This window comes from Ailuropoda melanoleuca, chromosome X (assembly GCF_002007445.2).
Source record: "Ailuropoda melanoleuca isolate Jingjing chromosome X, ASM200744v2, whole genome shotgun sequence".
NCBI lineage: Eukaryota > Metazoa > Chordata > Mammalia > Carnivora > Ursidae > Ailuropoda > Ailuropoda melanoleuca.
Window position 1 is genome coordinate 76,809,059 of NC_048238.1, and position 14,354 is coordinate 76,823,412.

At 47.6% G+C, this 14,354-nt stretch overlaps 1 protein-coding gene across 14 annotated transcripts in view; it reads right to left on the bottom strand.

The window, feature by feature from the left end:
• Window positions 1–1,334: 1,334 nt before the first annotated feature.
• Window positions 1,335–14,354, bottom strand: part of CHRDL1 (chordin like 1) — a 116,490-nt gene continuing 103,470 nt past the window's right edge. For 9 of the 14 annotated variants that reach the window (XM_034649415.1, XM_034649413.1, XM_034649412.1 and 6 more), the window contains 3 exons: window positions 9,057–9,224; window positions 6,881–6,970; window positions 1,335–3,779 (listed from right to left, as the gene is read on the bottom strand). In XM_034649415.1, coding sequence (XP_034505306.1) covers window positions 3,649–3,779; window positions 6,881–6,970; window positions 9,057–9,224 — 389 coding nt within the window. In that variant the 3' untranslated portion in view covers window positions 1,335–3,648. Of the gene's footprint in view, window positions 3,780–6,880; window positions 6,971–8,298; window positions 8,944–9,056; window positions 9,225–14,354 lie in introns of all 14 variants that reach the window. The other 5 variants (XM_034649416.1, XM_034649414.1, XM_034649419.1 and 2 more) reach the window with 2 other exon arrangements.

A 14,354-nucleotide genomic window follows, 5' to 3' on the forward strand; every position in this document is an offset into this window, starting at 1 on the left:
CCCCACCAGAGGTGAAGTAATGTGGGGATTTAGAGCCCACCGTTCCGGAGGAGAGTTTGCAGGGTTTTGTAAGGGTGGGGTGGGGCAAGCTAATAGATATGAGGAGAAATAGGTACAGCCAACGCACAGTAAGGGGTGGGCAACCAGAGGCCAAAATTCAGGCCAGGTTTGTAGGTCAACGATTGTAAGTTTCAAGGCTCAGCATGGGGAATGGCTTCTCATGCACCTCCCAGGCCAGGATAACACTCCTTTCCCCATTACCTTCAATCTTTTCCTTTCTATGGCATCTCTCCCTTCAGTACTCAGACATGGCCAAGTATCTCCTGTATTTAAAACAAAAACTTTCCAGGGGTTCCTGGGTGGTTCAGTCGGTTAAGCATGGGAGTTTCCTCTCAGGTCCTGATCTCAGGGTTGTGGGTTTGAGCCCCGCACTGGGCTCCATGCTCAGCAGGGAGTCTCCTTACCCTCTCCCTCTGCCCCTCCCCCTGCTTGTGCACTCTCTCTCTGTCTCTCTCTGAAATAAAAACACATAAATCTTTAAAAACAACAAAAAAAACAACCTAAAACTTTCCTTTGACCCCATATCCTCCTCCAGCTACTTCCTTCATGTAATCTCTCTGTAATGAAGCTTCTCCAAAAAGGGACTCTAACTTCTGTCTCCAATCCCTCATCTCCACACTCACTTCTGGCTTCTGCTCTCATCACTCCCCCAACACGTCACCACCAAGGACTTCTGTGTTGCTCACCCTGGTGCACGCTTTTACGTCCTTATATTATCTGACACTTCGGCTCTCTTGGCTTTTGCGATAGCACACATCTAACTGGTCTTGGGGTTTGCGGCCACTTGGTTTGGATCAACACATATGGCAAAACTCTCACCCTGTTCCCTGTATAATTCTGCCACAGAGCAGCAGACTGAAATTGAGGCCCTCCTGAAACCCAAGGTGGTGGCCTTCTGTCCCCTATCTCTTCAGTGTCTTGGCCATGCCCTTCTTGAACATCCATGGTCATAAAGGGAGCATTCACTGATCCCTGGATGGGCACTGGCTAAATTTCGTCTCACCACAGGATCGCAGGCAGGCAAAAGGCAATAATAGTATCATAATGATCCCTGTTTTGTAGATGGGGAGACCGACACAGCTGGGCAGTGCAGAGCTGGGATTAAAAACGCGGGCACTCTGACTGCAGAGTCCCCACTCTTAGCGACGACGCCACAGGGGGAGAGACGGGGCGTCGAATGGAGTGTGAAACAGCCAAGCCCACCCATCGCCTGCTCCACGCTCCAAGGTCAGCACGGACCAGAGACTCAGTCACTCACACAGCATTCCTGCAGGTGATTTTTCAGAATTAACTTCTTTTATTAATTTAAAAATCCAGAAATACAGCGACTACATAAATAAGTACCCTATTTAGGTACATGTCCTGTGAGAAGAACAAAAAGGCTAATACTGTTACGTTACGTTTCCTCTTGTTTACAGGAGCTAACTATAAAACGGCTACAACCGCTAACTGGTGCTTATGGTCTCTGTTGTTCCAAGTGTTTATGATACAAATAAATACACAAGAAGAACCACATCCATTCCTCTCCTAACTACAGGGGGCTCGGCCTCTTCTCCCTATGCCCTACTGCCTACGCCACACCGAACGCTGGAAGCTTTCTATGTTGGCCTGGCACAGCTCCCCAGCTCCTGCTTCACACAGCACTTCGGAAAGGTGTGTCCCAGCACCTGGGGGCAGAAGTCTATCTAGGGAAGCTCTCTGGGTGTTCCCTTACGGTTGAGCTTTCAGAGAACACCTGGGTGGGAAGGCTTTGGCGTGAGTCATCCAGAAGGGGAAACCACCGCTTGGCTTCGGGATCCAGTCACTTGTTTCCACACTATGGAAATACTGCCGCCTCTGGGAGGGAGGCAAGAGTTCCTTAGCAGGCTCGTCCCCAGTACTGCTCTCTGGCCTCTCGGCCCTGGATGTCTCCCTCCCTTTCCCGTGGAGAGTATGTGTGAAGGATTGGTAGGCGGCTTGTCCCATGAGGGCCTGGCCACGAGGTGCCCCTGTATCTCTTTGAGGAGAACAGACTCCGTTGTGCCAGGCTGCCATAAAGATTTTTACATTTTTCCCTACTGGTGTCATCTACTGTAGGGAAAACAACGTTCCTCTCTCCCATGGTCACGGAGGGGGAAATACGGGACGTTTGTGTCCTTGATACTTCTGAGTAGTCATTAGAGTTCATTCATGCCCCTCAGAAGGGATGAGTCTAGAAGGCAGGCTTGAGATCCTTGTGGAGAATGTATAGTGTTGCCACAAAGATGATGTCTAAAGCCAGGTCTCAGAATGGATAAGTTCCATTCTGGTATGGAGCTGTGAAGAGACATTTTTCTGAGCAGCCTTCTCTAGGATTCATGACTCAAATCCCCACTTGGTGGATGAAATGAGAATGGTAGGAAGGTTTAGAACAAAGATCCTTATCAGAATGTCTACTTCCTCAAATGAGCAATAATTCTCCTAACTGAAGGGCCAACCTTCAGAAGCTTGCGGGGACTGAGTCCCTTCGCAAAGTCAAAATGAACTCCTGTAATTGGAGAAGAAGGAAAACTGCCTTTTTAAGGAACTTCTGGAATGTAATCATTTAACCTAAATTTTTGGACTACGGAACTCTGGCATCAAGAAAATTAGTGAGTATTGAGCTGTTCGTCGGTGACTCCCATTGCCTTGAAAACACACAAGGTTGCCTTGTTGACTTCCATCCACCATTTTCTTCAACAATTATTTTGTCCTCTGTGGATTCAGTTTCTGTAGATTTTACCCAGTTCTAACTTCTTTACGGGGGCCCCACGGGCTCAGGGAGAAAAGAGAAGTGGTATCGCTAGGGAGAAGTTATTTACAGCTTCAGCGTGAATGTGGCTGTGAAACGGTGTTCTTATTCTTCACCCGCCACCATAGTTGGTGACTTCAGCAACCACACCACTGACCTGAGGGCAGAGCTTTCTGCTCACAAGCTCTTCTTTATCCTCCTGGGTACCCACAAGTTCAAAGCTACTTGGGAGCCAGGCGATGGAAAGGAGGGGAGAGTCTATGCTGGCTTTGCCTCAGAAGAAAGGTGGCAGTTAAGTCTGCGCGCGTGTGCGTGTGTGTGCCCACGCACGTGCACACACGTGCGCACCCACACACTCATGCATGCGTCTCTGTGTGGACGAGGATGGGGAGTTAATTTTCTCTTAAAAACACAAGACATCCTAAAATTCGAAGAGTATAATTTCATACACATATCTTTTCTGTACTACACAACTCCTACTTAGCAAATTCTTGTCTCTTTTCTTTCGTGGCAATAACTTTCTAGATAGAAGCCCTAGGGTTTTGTTTACTCTTTAACCTGTAAAGAAATGTGATTCTCCCAGAAACTAAAGCAGTGCTGTGGTGTTCTATCCCTCTTCCTCCCACAAATAACTCAAGACTCTTCTAGTCTCTTCGCAGGAGATGTTTAAGGACTGACACACCACTCCACATAAAGGAGCAAGTTATGCTGTGCATGGCGTGAATAATGAACTGCATTTGAGTTTGGGGTTTTAGGGCACTGTTGACTTAAGCAAAATCAGCCCGCAGTCCAGCTGCAGTTTGAGTTTTCTTGCTTTACCCTCTCCAATACTGTCTTGTCTAACAGTGGCCTTTTTCAGACCTCTCCAGGTACAAAACCTTGACCAAATCTTCAAGCTCTGTTCTGCACACACGACTCGAACACATCTGGCTGATCTGAGCTTCTCCTTCGGTGAATATCTTCCACTGGCCTACAAGGCAAACACAGAGTGGCCCAGACATATAAGAGGAGGGCAGAGCCAATTAGGAGTGTAACCAATCTACCCGATCCTTACCCACTCGCTCGCCCGGGGGGGTCGGACTATAAACGTCAGGTGGTTTCAGCAGAATAGCCCACCCCAAACACGTTTCTGGGGACAGATATGGAAAACGGGTCACAGAGTGTTCATTTCAACATGCAGTATTTATAAGAATCCCAAGAATAATACATAACTGCCTCATGAGTCAGATCTAGGTATTATTCTTGGACTTTTCGCAGTATATGCAGCATTTGCGAAATGCCCCGCTATCAGGTTGTAAGCTATTTAGGTGGCTCACTGGGCACCAGGTCAAATAAAGCAGTACCTGTGCGTTCCTGGGGCTTTGCTTAATTTTGGGGGGCCAGATACTGCTTTAGGGGACTTGATTATTTACTGCTCTTTTCTCTATTCATGCCACCCTTTGCTAACAACTGTCCACCTCTGTTTTCTATGCTCACATGCTGTCTTTACACACCCTTTAGCACCCCCCAATCCCCTCCTGTGGCTATCCCTCCCATTCCCTGTTTTCTCCTCTCCTTCCACCGACGTGCCTGTACTCCCAGCATGTCCTGACCATCTTGCCTCTTCCCCATTCCGTCATGCTAGTGGAGCAAACATTTTTGAGTTCACACCCTGTGCTGAGCCCTGGTAACCACTCTAGATCATCCCTCTTCTGGACCTGTCCCTTCTCTGACTTTCCCGATCCTTGAATGGCAAGATCTTCCTTCTCCTGCTGTCACCTTGCCATGGCAAATAATCTTCGTAACACACTGCCACCTGGATATCCTCTTTGGTCTTTCGATTCCTGCTCTCGTGGTGTTACAACCTGGGGAACTCCTAGTCCAAGGTCAGCAAGCTCCTCTTCATCCAGAACCTATTTTCAACCTCTTTTCTTTCCCTGGCCACAGGAGGTCATGACCCTCTTTCCTTACGGACTCAATGTCTCTGCTCCCTTTCTCCCTTGGATTCTTCACTTTTCTCTGTTCTCTCCAACTCAACGGGATAGGAGAGAAGGGTCGGGCAAGGAACCGGCTTCCCCCAAAACTCTGCTGTGTGCCAGGATCAGATGGCCACATGATAGAAAGGGTCAGGTTTGTTTTTCTTTTTCCCCAGATGCCCCTGCAGGATCATCTCAGTCCCCACTTCCTTCAGCTGCACACAGCTGGAGACACACACCGTCTACTTCCGTTATACACCCCAAATCCTGTTATGGACAGAGAGTTTGTTTCAACACCTTTCAAGCCCCCCCGAGCCCAGAGCAGTGCCTTCCTCATGGTAGGGGGGGAAAAAAGGTGTTCTTTGAAATTAATTGGTAATTTGAAAAGTCACATCATTGGTACTGGATCCTACCTGTCCCCTTTATTCCTTACTCACATGTAAGGACTCCCAACCCCTCTGTCTGTATTCTCTCTCCTGTTCAGTTTATCGTCTGTCACTCACCTACAGAATAAACAAGTGATCTCATCAACCCTATTTCCAGCTGCCCATAGGATAAACTCTGCTCAGATAGCCTTTAAGTATCTTCATCTAAACATGTTCTGAGTGAAACGCATTTTCCCTCAGTACCTGCTTATTCTCCAGTTTCCCGTTAGCGAATTAACACTATTCACCGGGTCTATAAAGTTGTTACTGTTGGAGTCATTCCAAACTCCTCTCTTTGTAGCGATCCTGATGGTTTAACCTCAGAGATGTCCCTCACAGTGACCTCTCCTTCCCTGTCTGACCAACCTAACACAGTTTAAGAGTTGTTTGTTGTTGCTATTGTTGTTTTATGGTATAAGAGCTTCCTAATTCAGAGGACCACCAGCTACTTACCGCTGAGAGTTTGCTTTTCACTCCACACAGTGGGCACTCCATTCTAAAAAAACAGATCTGCGTGCATAGTGCACTTGCTTAAAACCCTCCCCCTGGGGTTCTCAGGTCTGGAAAGCAAGTCCAACTTCTCGGCAGGGCATACTGGGCTCTTTGGAACATGGCTTCATCAAAATGGGTAGGTAATAAATCCATCCGAGAGCCAAGGGACATCTTTCTGAAGCACCGTTTTCATCTTGCTAGGCTGTTTGTGAGTCTGCAGCAATCACCCACGCCACTTGCCTACTCCGTGAACCTCTCCCTGGCTTCTTCCAGGGCTGCCCACCCCCACATTTCTTGTTCTTTCCTGTCTGAGTCTTCTCTTAGGATGCACCCTCTCTCTGAATGGATTTCCTGACCTGCTGCCCCATCACACCCTTCTCTTTCAAAACACACCTCCTCCCCGAAGCCTTCCTTGACTAAGCCCACCTGGCTCTCATCTCATTGTTCCTTGCAGATTTCCCCCCTGAGTACTTAAGTATTTAACCCTTCGGAACTACATTGATTCATTGAGAAGGCATTTTCATGTTCTGTCTTGCCCATTGGTATTCCCTGTGGATAGAAATTCTGGGCCTTTTATTCCTTCGGAATTGCTCCCCCCGCCCCTCCGCCCCGCCCTACCCCAGCCCTAGTGCCTAGCAGTATCTAGTCCTTAGGCTCCAGCCTGCAGAGAAAGAGGGAGAGTTGCAGGTATGTCTGAGGGAGTGCCTGGATGCTTTTAAAGAAACAGGACCACTCAGGGGCAGGCAGTTCCAAAGAGTCAAACAGAGCTTTGCTGAATTGGGATGTGTTCCCTTTCTCTCTGTCTCTCGTCCCCACCACCAGACGGCTTATCCTCCTGGATGGGACGTCTCCACAAACGTACCAACCAGCCTCAGAATCCTGTGAGCTTTCTCTGACTCTCTGGAGACTCTGGGGTTAGCAGTGCTCATTAAAGATAGTCAAGAAATCTTGACTTGAGGTAGCTTCTGCTCAGACCACATCAGGATTTGTCTTCACCCGGTCCAAGCTTTTCAGTTCACGTTCAGACACCCCCTCCGCTGCTAAGGCCCCCCGGAGAAGAGACAGAACATCCTCTGACATTGACACTGAGCCCTGCTGACATTCACTGAGAACGCAAAGGGACTCTCCTGGGGGCTCTGCTACATTGAAGCCCGGAGGCGTTTTCCAGGGAGGAGTAAAGAAAGACAGGTCCCACTTACTCAGAGTCGTCCTGGTCACCAGCTTGAAGTGATGGAGTTCCTCAAACATCCTTTTGGAGATCTTCTCAATATGGAAGTGCTGGAGGATGCCTGGGGCCAAGTGAGAAAGTGGGGCAGGTGGTCAGGCCCTCTCTATCTGGAACCACCACCCCCTTTTTCTGCTTGGGTTGAGCATATCATCTCATTACAGGGGCTTAGGAGTATCGAGCTGGGCTGTGTAATGTGCTTAACCAGGAACTTGGATGGCTCAAGGGTTATAATTGACTCCATCTGTCTCCTTGGCTCACTGGCCTCCCCTTGGTTCTCCAGAGGATAGAGATATGGAAGATAGTGTTGCTGACCATGGGACCCCCTCCTAGGGAAAGCCACATGGAATCAAGCATGGGTCCTGGTGGGAGCTTCTACCGCCAAAGACGGTATTGGAAAGTCTGCCCTTGCCCCTGAGTCCAGGTAGATTATGTCCCTGCCAAACCACTGGGCTGCCCTTCTGGCCAAACAGGGAGAGCCAACAGTGGGACTGTAGACAGGTTGTTTGTGTAAATGGAGAAGCCATCCCTGTTCCTGAACTCACTGAAAAGTATATTTTCCTTTGGGAAATATTCACAGCTCCTTTAGCTTTCCCGTACAGAAAATGGGGAAATTCAAAACGGGGGTGGGGGGGCAGGTACTCACAGTCTCAACTTTGCCTGAAAAGTGTTTGTCAGAATAACACCCAAACTATAAACGGCCTTGCAGTTAAGGAACAACAAGTTACCAGCCTACTTAATCCCCAGGAGGTCTAGAGAGGGCCATGTAATTGTAGCCTGGGTGTTTCTCTGCTCACCAAGCACAGCCCTTGGCCGCCCAGCACTAAACAAGAGGTCACTGAGATCTACACCAGCAAGCTGCAAAGCATCCATCCACATGCCTCTAGGGAGGGAGAGGTGTGGGGCAGAAAATAGTGGGTCCGCTGCTAGGGAAGCCAACAGAACAGGGCTTTAGTCCTAGGTGACCAGTTCCAGAGGAGCTAGGGAGTTAGAGGCGGGAAACCAACATTCCTAGGTATAGCGCAAAAATAAACACGGATGAGAAACATGTGTGTTCTAGCATATTTTTTTCAGGGGTGGGGAGGAACTCACTCTTTCAGGCAAGGAAGGCTGGGAAAAGGGAGAGGGAGGAGCCCCACTCACATTCGAGCAGTTGTTTCCCAAAGTACGGTTCACGTGGCACCCGAATTAGAATCACTGGCTGTGTGGGACACATTGAGGTGCCCCCCCCCGAGGCCTACCGAATCCCCATCTCTTAGACGGGGCCAGGTAGCTGTGTTGTAAACCAGCTCCCTGTACGACGCCGAAGCAGAATAAGGTTTGAGCACTCTCGAGCCTTAGGCAGGAGCCAGCAGAAAGAGGATGTGCATTATTTCCCAACTGAAATCTTACCTCTTCACTTGGATTGCTAGAAAAGTTGACCAGACAAGATCAACACTAGCCTCGCACCCGCAGGTTGGCTCTAGCAGCTACAGGGTCACAAGGAACACAATGCAGCTTGCTAGGACAGTCAGGCTGAGGGACCAGAAAAGGAATTGGATGGACGGAATGACTGGGATTGTCCCTTTGGTGAGACTCCAAATCTTCCTGAGGACGGGGATGATGTTTTCAATGTGTCTCAGCCGAGTACACAGCACGATTTGAGAGACATAGCTTCGCACCACGCAAATGGATTTTCCTGTTGGTTGAGCTTCGTGGTGGAAAGAATGGTAGGCCATAGTCTGGTTGGTCGAGACATTAGCTGCACATTAGAATCACCTGTGGAGCCTTCAGAACAAACGCTTATGCCAAGGCCTCACTCCTGGCCAGGCCACTGACAGCTCTGAGGGTAGGGCCCAAGCATTTGGTATTTACAAAAACCTCTCCCACAAGATTCTGATGTGTAGCCAGGGTAGAGAAGCACTCTTCCAGTCTTCGTTGGTGTGAGGAAGACAACAAACCCCAAGGGTCAATACTTAACTTTTTGGACAGGTCGTGGTTGAAGTTAAAGGTCATAATCACAGATGTGTTAGTCATGTTTCTGAGCGATCAGGAGAACTGAGCCAAACAGAGGAATAGGTTGAAGCAAAATTAAGGTGAGTTTTCCCCTCCTACCCCATTCCCCCACCCCTTACAAAAAAATAATAAGGAATTAATATTGTCTTGCTCACCCTTTCGAATGGTCCAAACGTGGACCTCTACCTGAGGTGGTCTCTCTGTCTCCAGGGCTATTTTTCTGGTGGTCTCCCCATCCTCCATGAACACAGACTCATACACGGGCATCGTTTCTTCTCCACAAAAGTAGCCCTTGTTGTCAAAGTTTTGGCCTGGAAGCTCTTCTGGAATCAGGAAGCAAGCAGAGGTTTGCAATGGCTTTCCAAAACCAGAAACGAACTTCTAGGCATTCAGGTATCTCGTTGTTCATGACACCTTGCACTCATCAAACTGGACAATCAACAAGAACATTCTCATGGAGATAGAAATCCCACCCATAGTTCCTTGGCTCAGTTTAGGCTACCCTGTAACAGCCACCAAATCACAAAGGGACACATGACCTTTCATTGAAGTCCACATCGTGACAGAATCCGTAGCTCTGCAGAACACTGACCCACCAAGCAAACCGGATCCACCCACCACCACAGAGGAGTGGACCTTCATGAGGATGAAGAATGTGGCCAGGTACAAATCTCTGAGGCATTTCAGGGTATATAGGATTTTCCATTCTGGGTCTGGATCATGGTCTGTTTAGCTCAGTGTTACCAACAGAGACCCAGGAAATGGGCTGACAGAGCGTCTCGGTTAACTTCCCTGACATCACTTAGGTACACTTAGAAAACATTTATGACACTCACTCATGTGCATATACTTGCCCAAAGGATCTATCCAAATTGGCTTGACATTTCTGAATGCTCTTTGATTTGTTTGTAAGGGGAACAATAATACCGGATCAACACCAGTGCCAAAACCTAGATGTCAGATTAGTCATATGTGCGCTATGCCAAATGAATGGTTGGGAGACACACACACACACACACACAAACTGGTCAAATCCCTCAACTATGGATCATTTAAAGTATAAACTAAACTGTTGGATTTCAGCTTCCAGGCAGAAAGATACCAGCCCCCTCATACTTCCCATTCCGCTCCGCCCTCCTCTTTCCTCAGCCCCCAACCAAAAAAACCCAAAGAACAAAACAAAACAAAAACAAAAATCCAAAAAACAAAACAAAACAAAAAAACCCAAAAAACAAAAAAGAAGTTTCTTTCCTAGTTCGTTATCCGTGAGTTAAGTTTCCTTGCTGGCTTCGTGATCAGCACCTTCTTCAGCTGTGCCTTTAAAGTGTACACTCAAATCAGGAACAGCAAAGAGAAGCCATGGACACCCCGAAAACTTGGAGTATGTGCAGAAGTCATCTGTAAGATTATCTGATGAAACCACTGAGGGCCGGGTGCCTTGGATCTGTGACTCCAATTAGGGAGACTTGCTGTTAGCCAGTTGGATGCATGTGGACCAGAGGTTGGAATCAAATTGCTCTCGTGCGTCTCTTGCTGACCTGATTAGCTTTCCCACACCCATCAGCATTTTGGCAGTGTAAGGACCAAACCCGTCTTCTCTTGATGATTCCAGGTTGGACTTCTGAGTTTGCAGGTCCTCCCAGAACCAAGCTTCCTTCCTCCTTTTGTCCTTTGTAGTTATTTAATTGCTCAGTGGGCCAGTCTTTTTGGATGATATGTTAGTAATTAAGGGATGTGTGCTAGCATTTTTCAAGTGGGAGAAATGGGTCTTTGGGTATACAGGGATTTCTATGTCTTTATCACCTTTAGAATGAGAGCTGAGCTCAGTTGTTTAACTTTTTTTTTTTAAAGATTTTATTTATTTATGTGACAGAGAGACAGCCAGCAAGAGAGGGAACACAGCAGGGGAGTGGGAGAGGAAGAAGCAGGCTCCCAGCGGAGGAGCCTGATGTGGGACTCGATCCCGGAACGCCGGGATCACGCCCTGAGCCGAAGGCAGACGCCTAACGACTGCTCTACCCAGGCACCCCAATTGTTTAACTTTTTGTACCAGGGATGCCTAGGTAGCTCAGTGGGTTAAGCGTCCGACCTCTGATTTTGGCTCACATCACGATCTCAGGATCATGAGATTGAGGCCCGCGTTGGGCTCCGCGCTCAAGCACAGAGTCTGCTTGTCCCTCTCCCTCTACTCCCTCCCCTGCTCATGCTGTCTCTCTCTCTTTGTCTCTAAAATAAATAAATAAAACCTTAAAAAAATTTTTTTTGCACCAGTACTGGCTACAGCTAGAACTGCCACGTGATCTCCATGATGGCACTGTAAACACCTGTGATGTGTTAAAAGTTCTCCCGGTGTCCTGAAGGGTCATTTTGCACCCCTCCTCCATGCCAAGAGTTTAATTTACTCAGCAGAAGGGCTCTACAAACAACAAAATCCATCAGTGACTCAACGCTGGTTGGTGTTTGAAAATATTAAGAGTAAACAAAGTGTGTCTTTCAAGCTAACTGTTGGGCAACATCCTCCCCATTCCACACCCTCCACCTCAAGGTGCTTTCTCATCTTCTGATGGCTCCAGGTTCACCTCATTTCATTTCCTGCCAAGGAAGCCTGCTATGCTTCAAGTCATTTCTGGCCATTTCCACTTCCCTTGAGAATGCTCGTATCCTGAGCTCTCCATAACTAAGAAATTGAGAAAGCATTTCTTTATGGAAATGGAGATGACTGGTGACATATTATCCCCGCCCAGATAACTTCTGAGTCTCAGCAGAGGCGTTTTCTGCTGTAAACCAAAAAGAGTGTAATCATGGGAATTCCAGATATCTGGGAGGTGCACTGAGGGTGGGAGGAGTTGGGGAGCCTTCAGGAAATGGAAGTCCTACCCAACCCTGTAGGTGGCCACTGGTGCACAAGGCCGGGCCAGCCTCTACCAGAGCAAGGGCAAGAGAGAGAAAGGAAACTCCCGTCCTTTATTTTGGCCCTCACTTGTGACTGGACGAGCCTCCCATCGTTTGTTAGAATGAAACTTTTGGCGGGATCATCAGTGAATTCTATTTCTCTCTCTTCCCTTCTCAACACAAATAACTGAATTTACTGTTCTTTTTTCCATCCGTCTTCTTCCCTCCTCACTCTTTGTCCCTTTTTCTCTGTCGTGTGTTGTTCTCTAACAGGCTGATGTCCTCGTGATCTTCCCCTTCCTGGCTCCTGCTCTTGCTCAGGACACTACTCAGATATCAGTTCTTCAGAGAAGTCTCCCCTGGCCACTCTTTCCCCCGCTTCACTGTCCCCTGATCCTGCTTGGTCTTTCTTCACAGTACCCACCGCAACCTAAAATCCCCTCGTTGTTTGTGTTCCTTTTCTTTCCTCTCCGCTAGGATGTAAGGACCACGCTGGTAAGTGGCCTTCTTCTGGCTTGTGGGTCTTTCTAGCTCAGTGCTGGTAACAGTGTTTTGCAGACAGTAGGCACGTAATACGTATTTCCAGAATGAATGCATGAGTGAGAACGTGTTCCCCGCCGCACTAGGGTACCTGAGTAGCTGGAGAAGGTGCACTGGCGTCTGTGGCTAGTGACTGTCGCTAGGCGATGTGACTATCCGGTGTCACTCAATCTGCACACACCCCTGTCTGGCTCGCTGAGAGACAGGTACACAGAATGGGACAGGAACTCTCTCCTGCCATGCTGCTCCGTAAGTCCTGTATCTATCTCCACACCCCTAAGCAGGGTGGCAAAGCAGCTCTTCTAGAGAGACAGGTTTGGTCAATCAGGCTTTTCAACATTTTGCCAGTTGGGATCTGGAGGGCAGTCCTTTAAATAAGAACTTGTTCTTCTAATTACAAAAGTAATACACATTGTTGAAAATTTGAAAAATGCAGATAAATCGAAAGGAGAAAATGAGAACTACATATGGTTCAATCTTCCAAAGATAGCCACTGTTAAACGTCTGCCGAATGCCCTTCCAGCCTTTTGTTTTGGCTTAGGTGTATTATAAACACTTTCTTTTTTAACATGAGTGGAATCATAATGTTGTTCTGTAGCATGCTCTTTGTACTTAACAGATCCATCACAAACACGTTTCCATGCCATTAAATCTTGCTGGCCGTGTTATATGACATGGTCCGGCTATACCATGATCTATTTAACCATTCTTGTTCTGTGTTCAATTGATGTGTTCACTTCTTATTTGAATCACCTGCATCACTAAAGACCTAAGCATACGATGAAACAGGATTTGGTCTGAAGGGTCGAGATCAAAATTGGAATATTATATAGTGGGGAGGATTTACCTCCCCTGGGGTAGTTTAGATGATGATTAGTTTTTGTCTGAAATTATCATGTTGTCTTACTTCTATGACTGTAGGCATTCCACCCTTGACCAAAGAGAAAACTCTGTTGGTGGAATTACGCTGAAGTGACACTAAAAGGTTTGAGGATCCAGTGAAATCACACATGTGGAAGTCATCATAGGTTACTGTGGCTTGGGTGGCCCTCATGGCTGTCTCGTGCCCAGAATATGCTCCCTCCCTACCCCTAATGGGTATGGTTCCTCATCAATTTTAATGCCCCAATTCTCTACTCCGGATCAGATAGGTCCTGTCTTTCCTGTCCACATCCTGCCCACTGTTGACTCCGGAAGATGAGGGTCATTACACTGAGAAAAATTTTGTTTGTGCCTTAAATAAATGGTTCTCATACTTTAACGTGCATGGGAATCAACTGGGGGATCTTGTCAAAATGTGAACTCTGGTGCAGCTGGTTTGGGGTGGGGCCTGAGAATCTGCATTTCTTACTAGCTTCCAGGTGCTTCTGGTGCACAAACCGCACTTTGAGTAGGAAGGCCATACACCACCCTGGGCCCACAGCAGGGCTTCCCAAACCCGTCCGCACATTAGTATCACCTGGGGATCTTTTAAAAGTTCTGCCGCCCAGGCCACACCTGAAATCGATGAGATCATAATTACTGGGGATGGCACACAGGTAGTTTTAGAAGCTTTCCAGGGGGATTCCATTGTGCAGACAAGTCAGGCAACGACTGACCTACACAAAGATGCTCAAAAAAATATATGTTGGCTAAGTTCGTGGTTGCCTGCTGCTCATGAGGTTGCCTCAGCTGAAGGAATGCAGGATTTAGCTCTCTGCCTACTTTGAAAAATTTTTGGCTTTTCATCTGTGTTTATAAAACTGCTGGTAGGCATAAAAAATGATAGATAAATTCATGCACATGGAACAGACTCACTCATTCACTCCTGGAATGTTGGAGCTGGAAAGGCCCTAAGAAATCATCCACTCTAACCCTCTCATTTTGCAGAGAAGAAAACTGATGCTCAGAGAGGTGCAGTGACTTTTTCTAGGTCACACAGGAAACCAGTGGCAGAGCTAAGATTAGACTGCTTGATTACCAGTCCCCAAAGTGGTCAACCCCAACACTACAGACTATATTTTTATCTACTTCATAGGCAT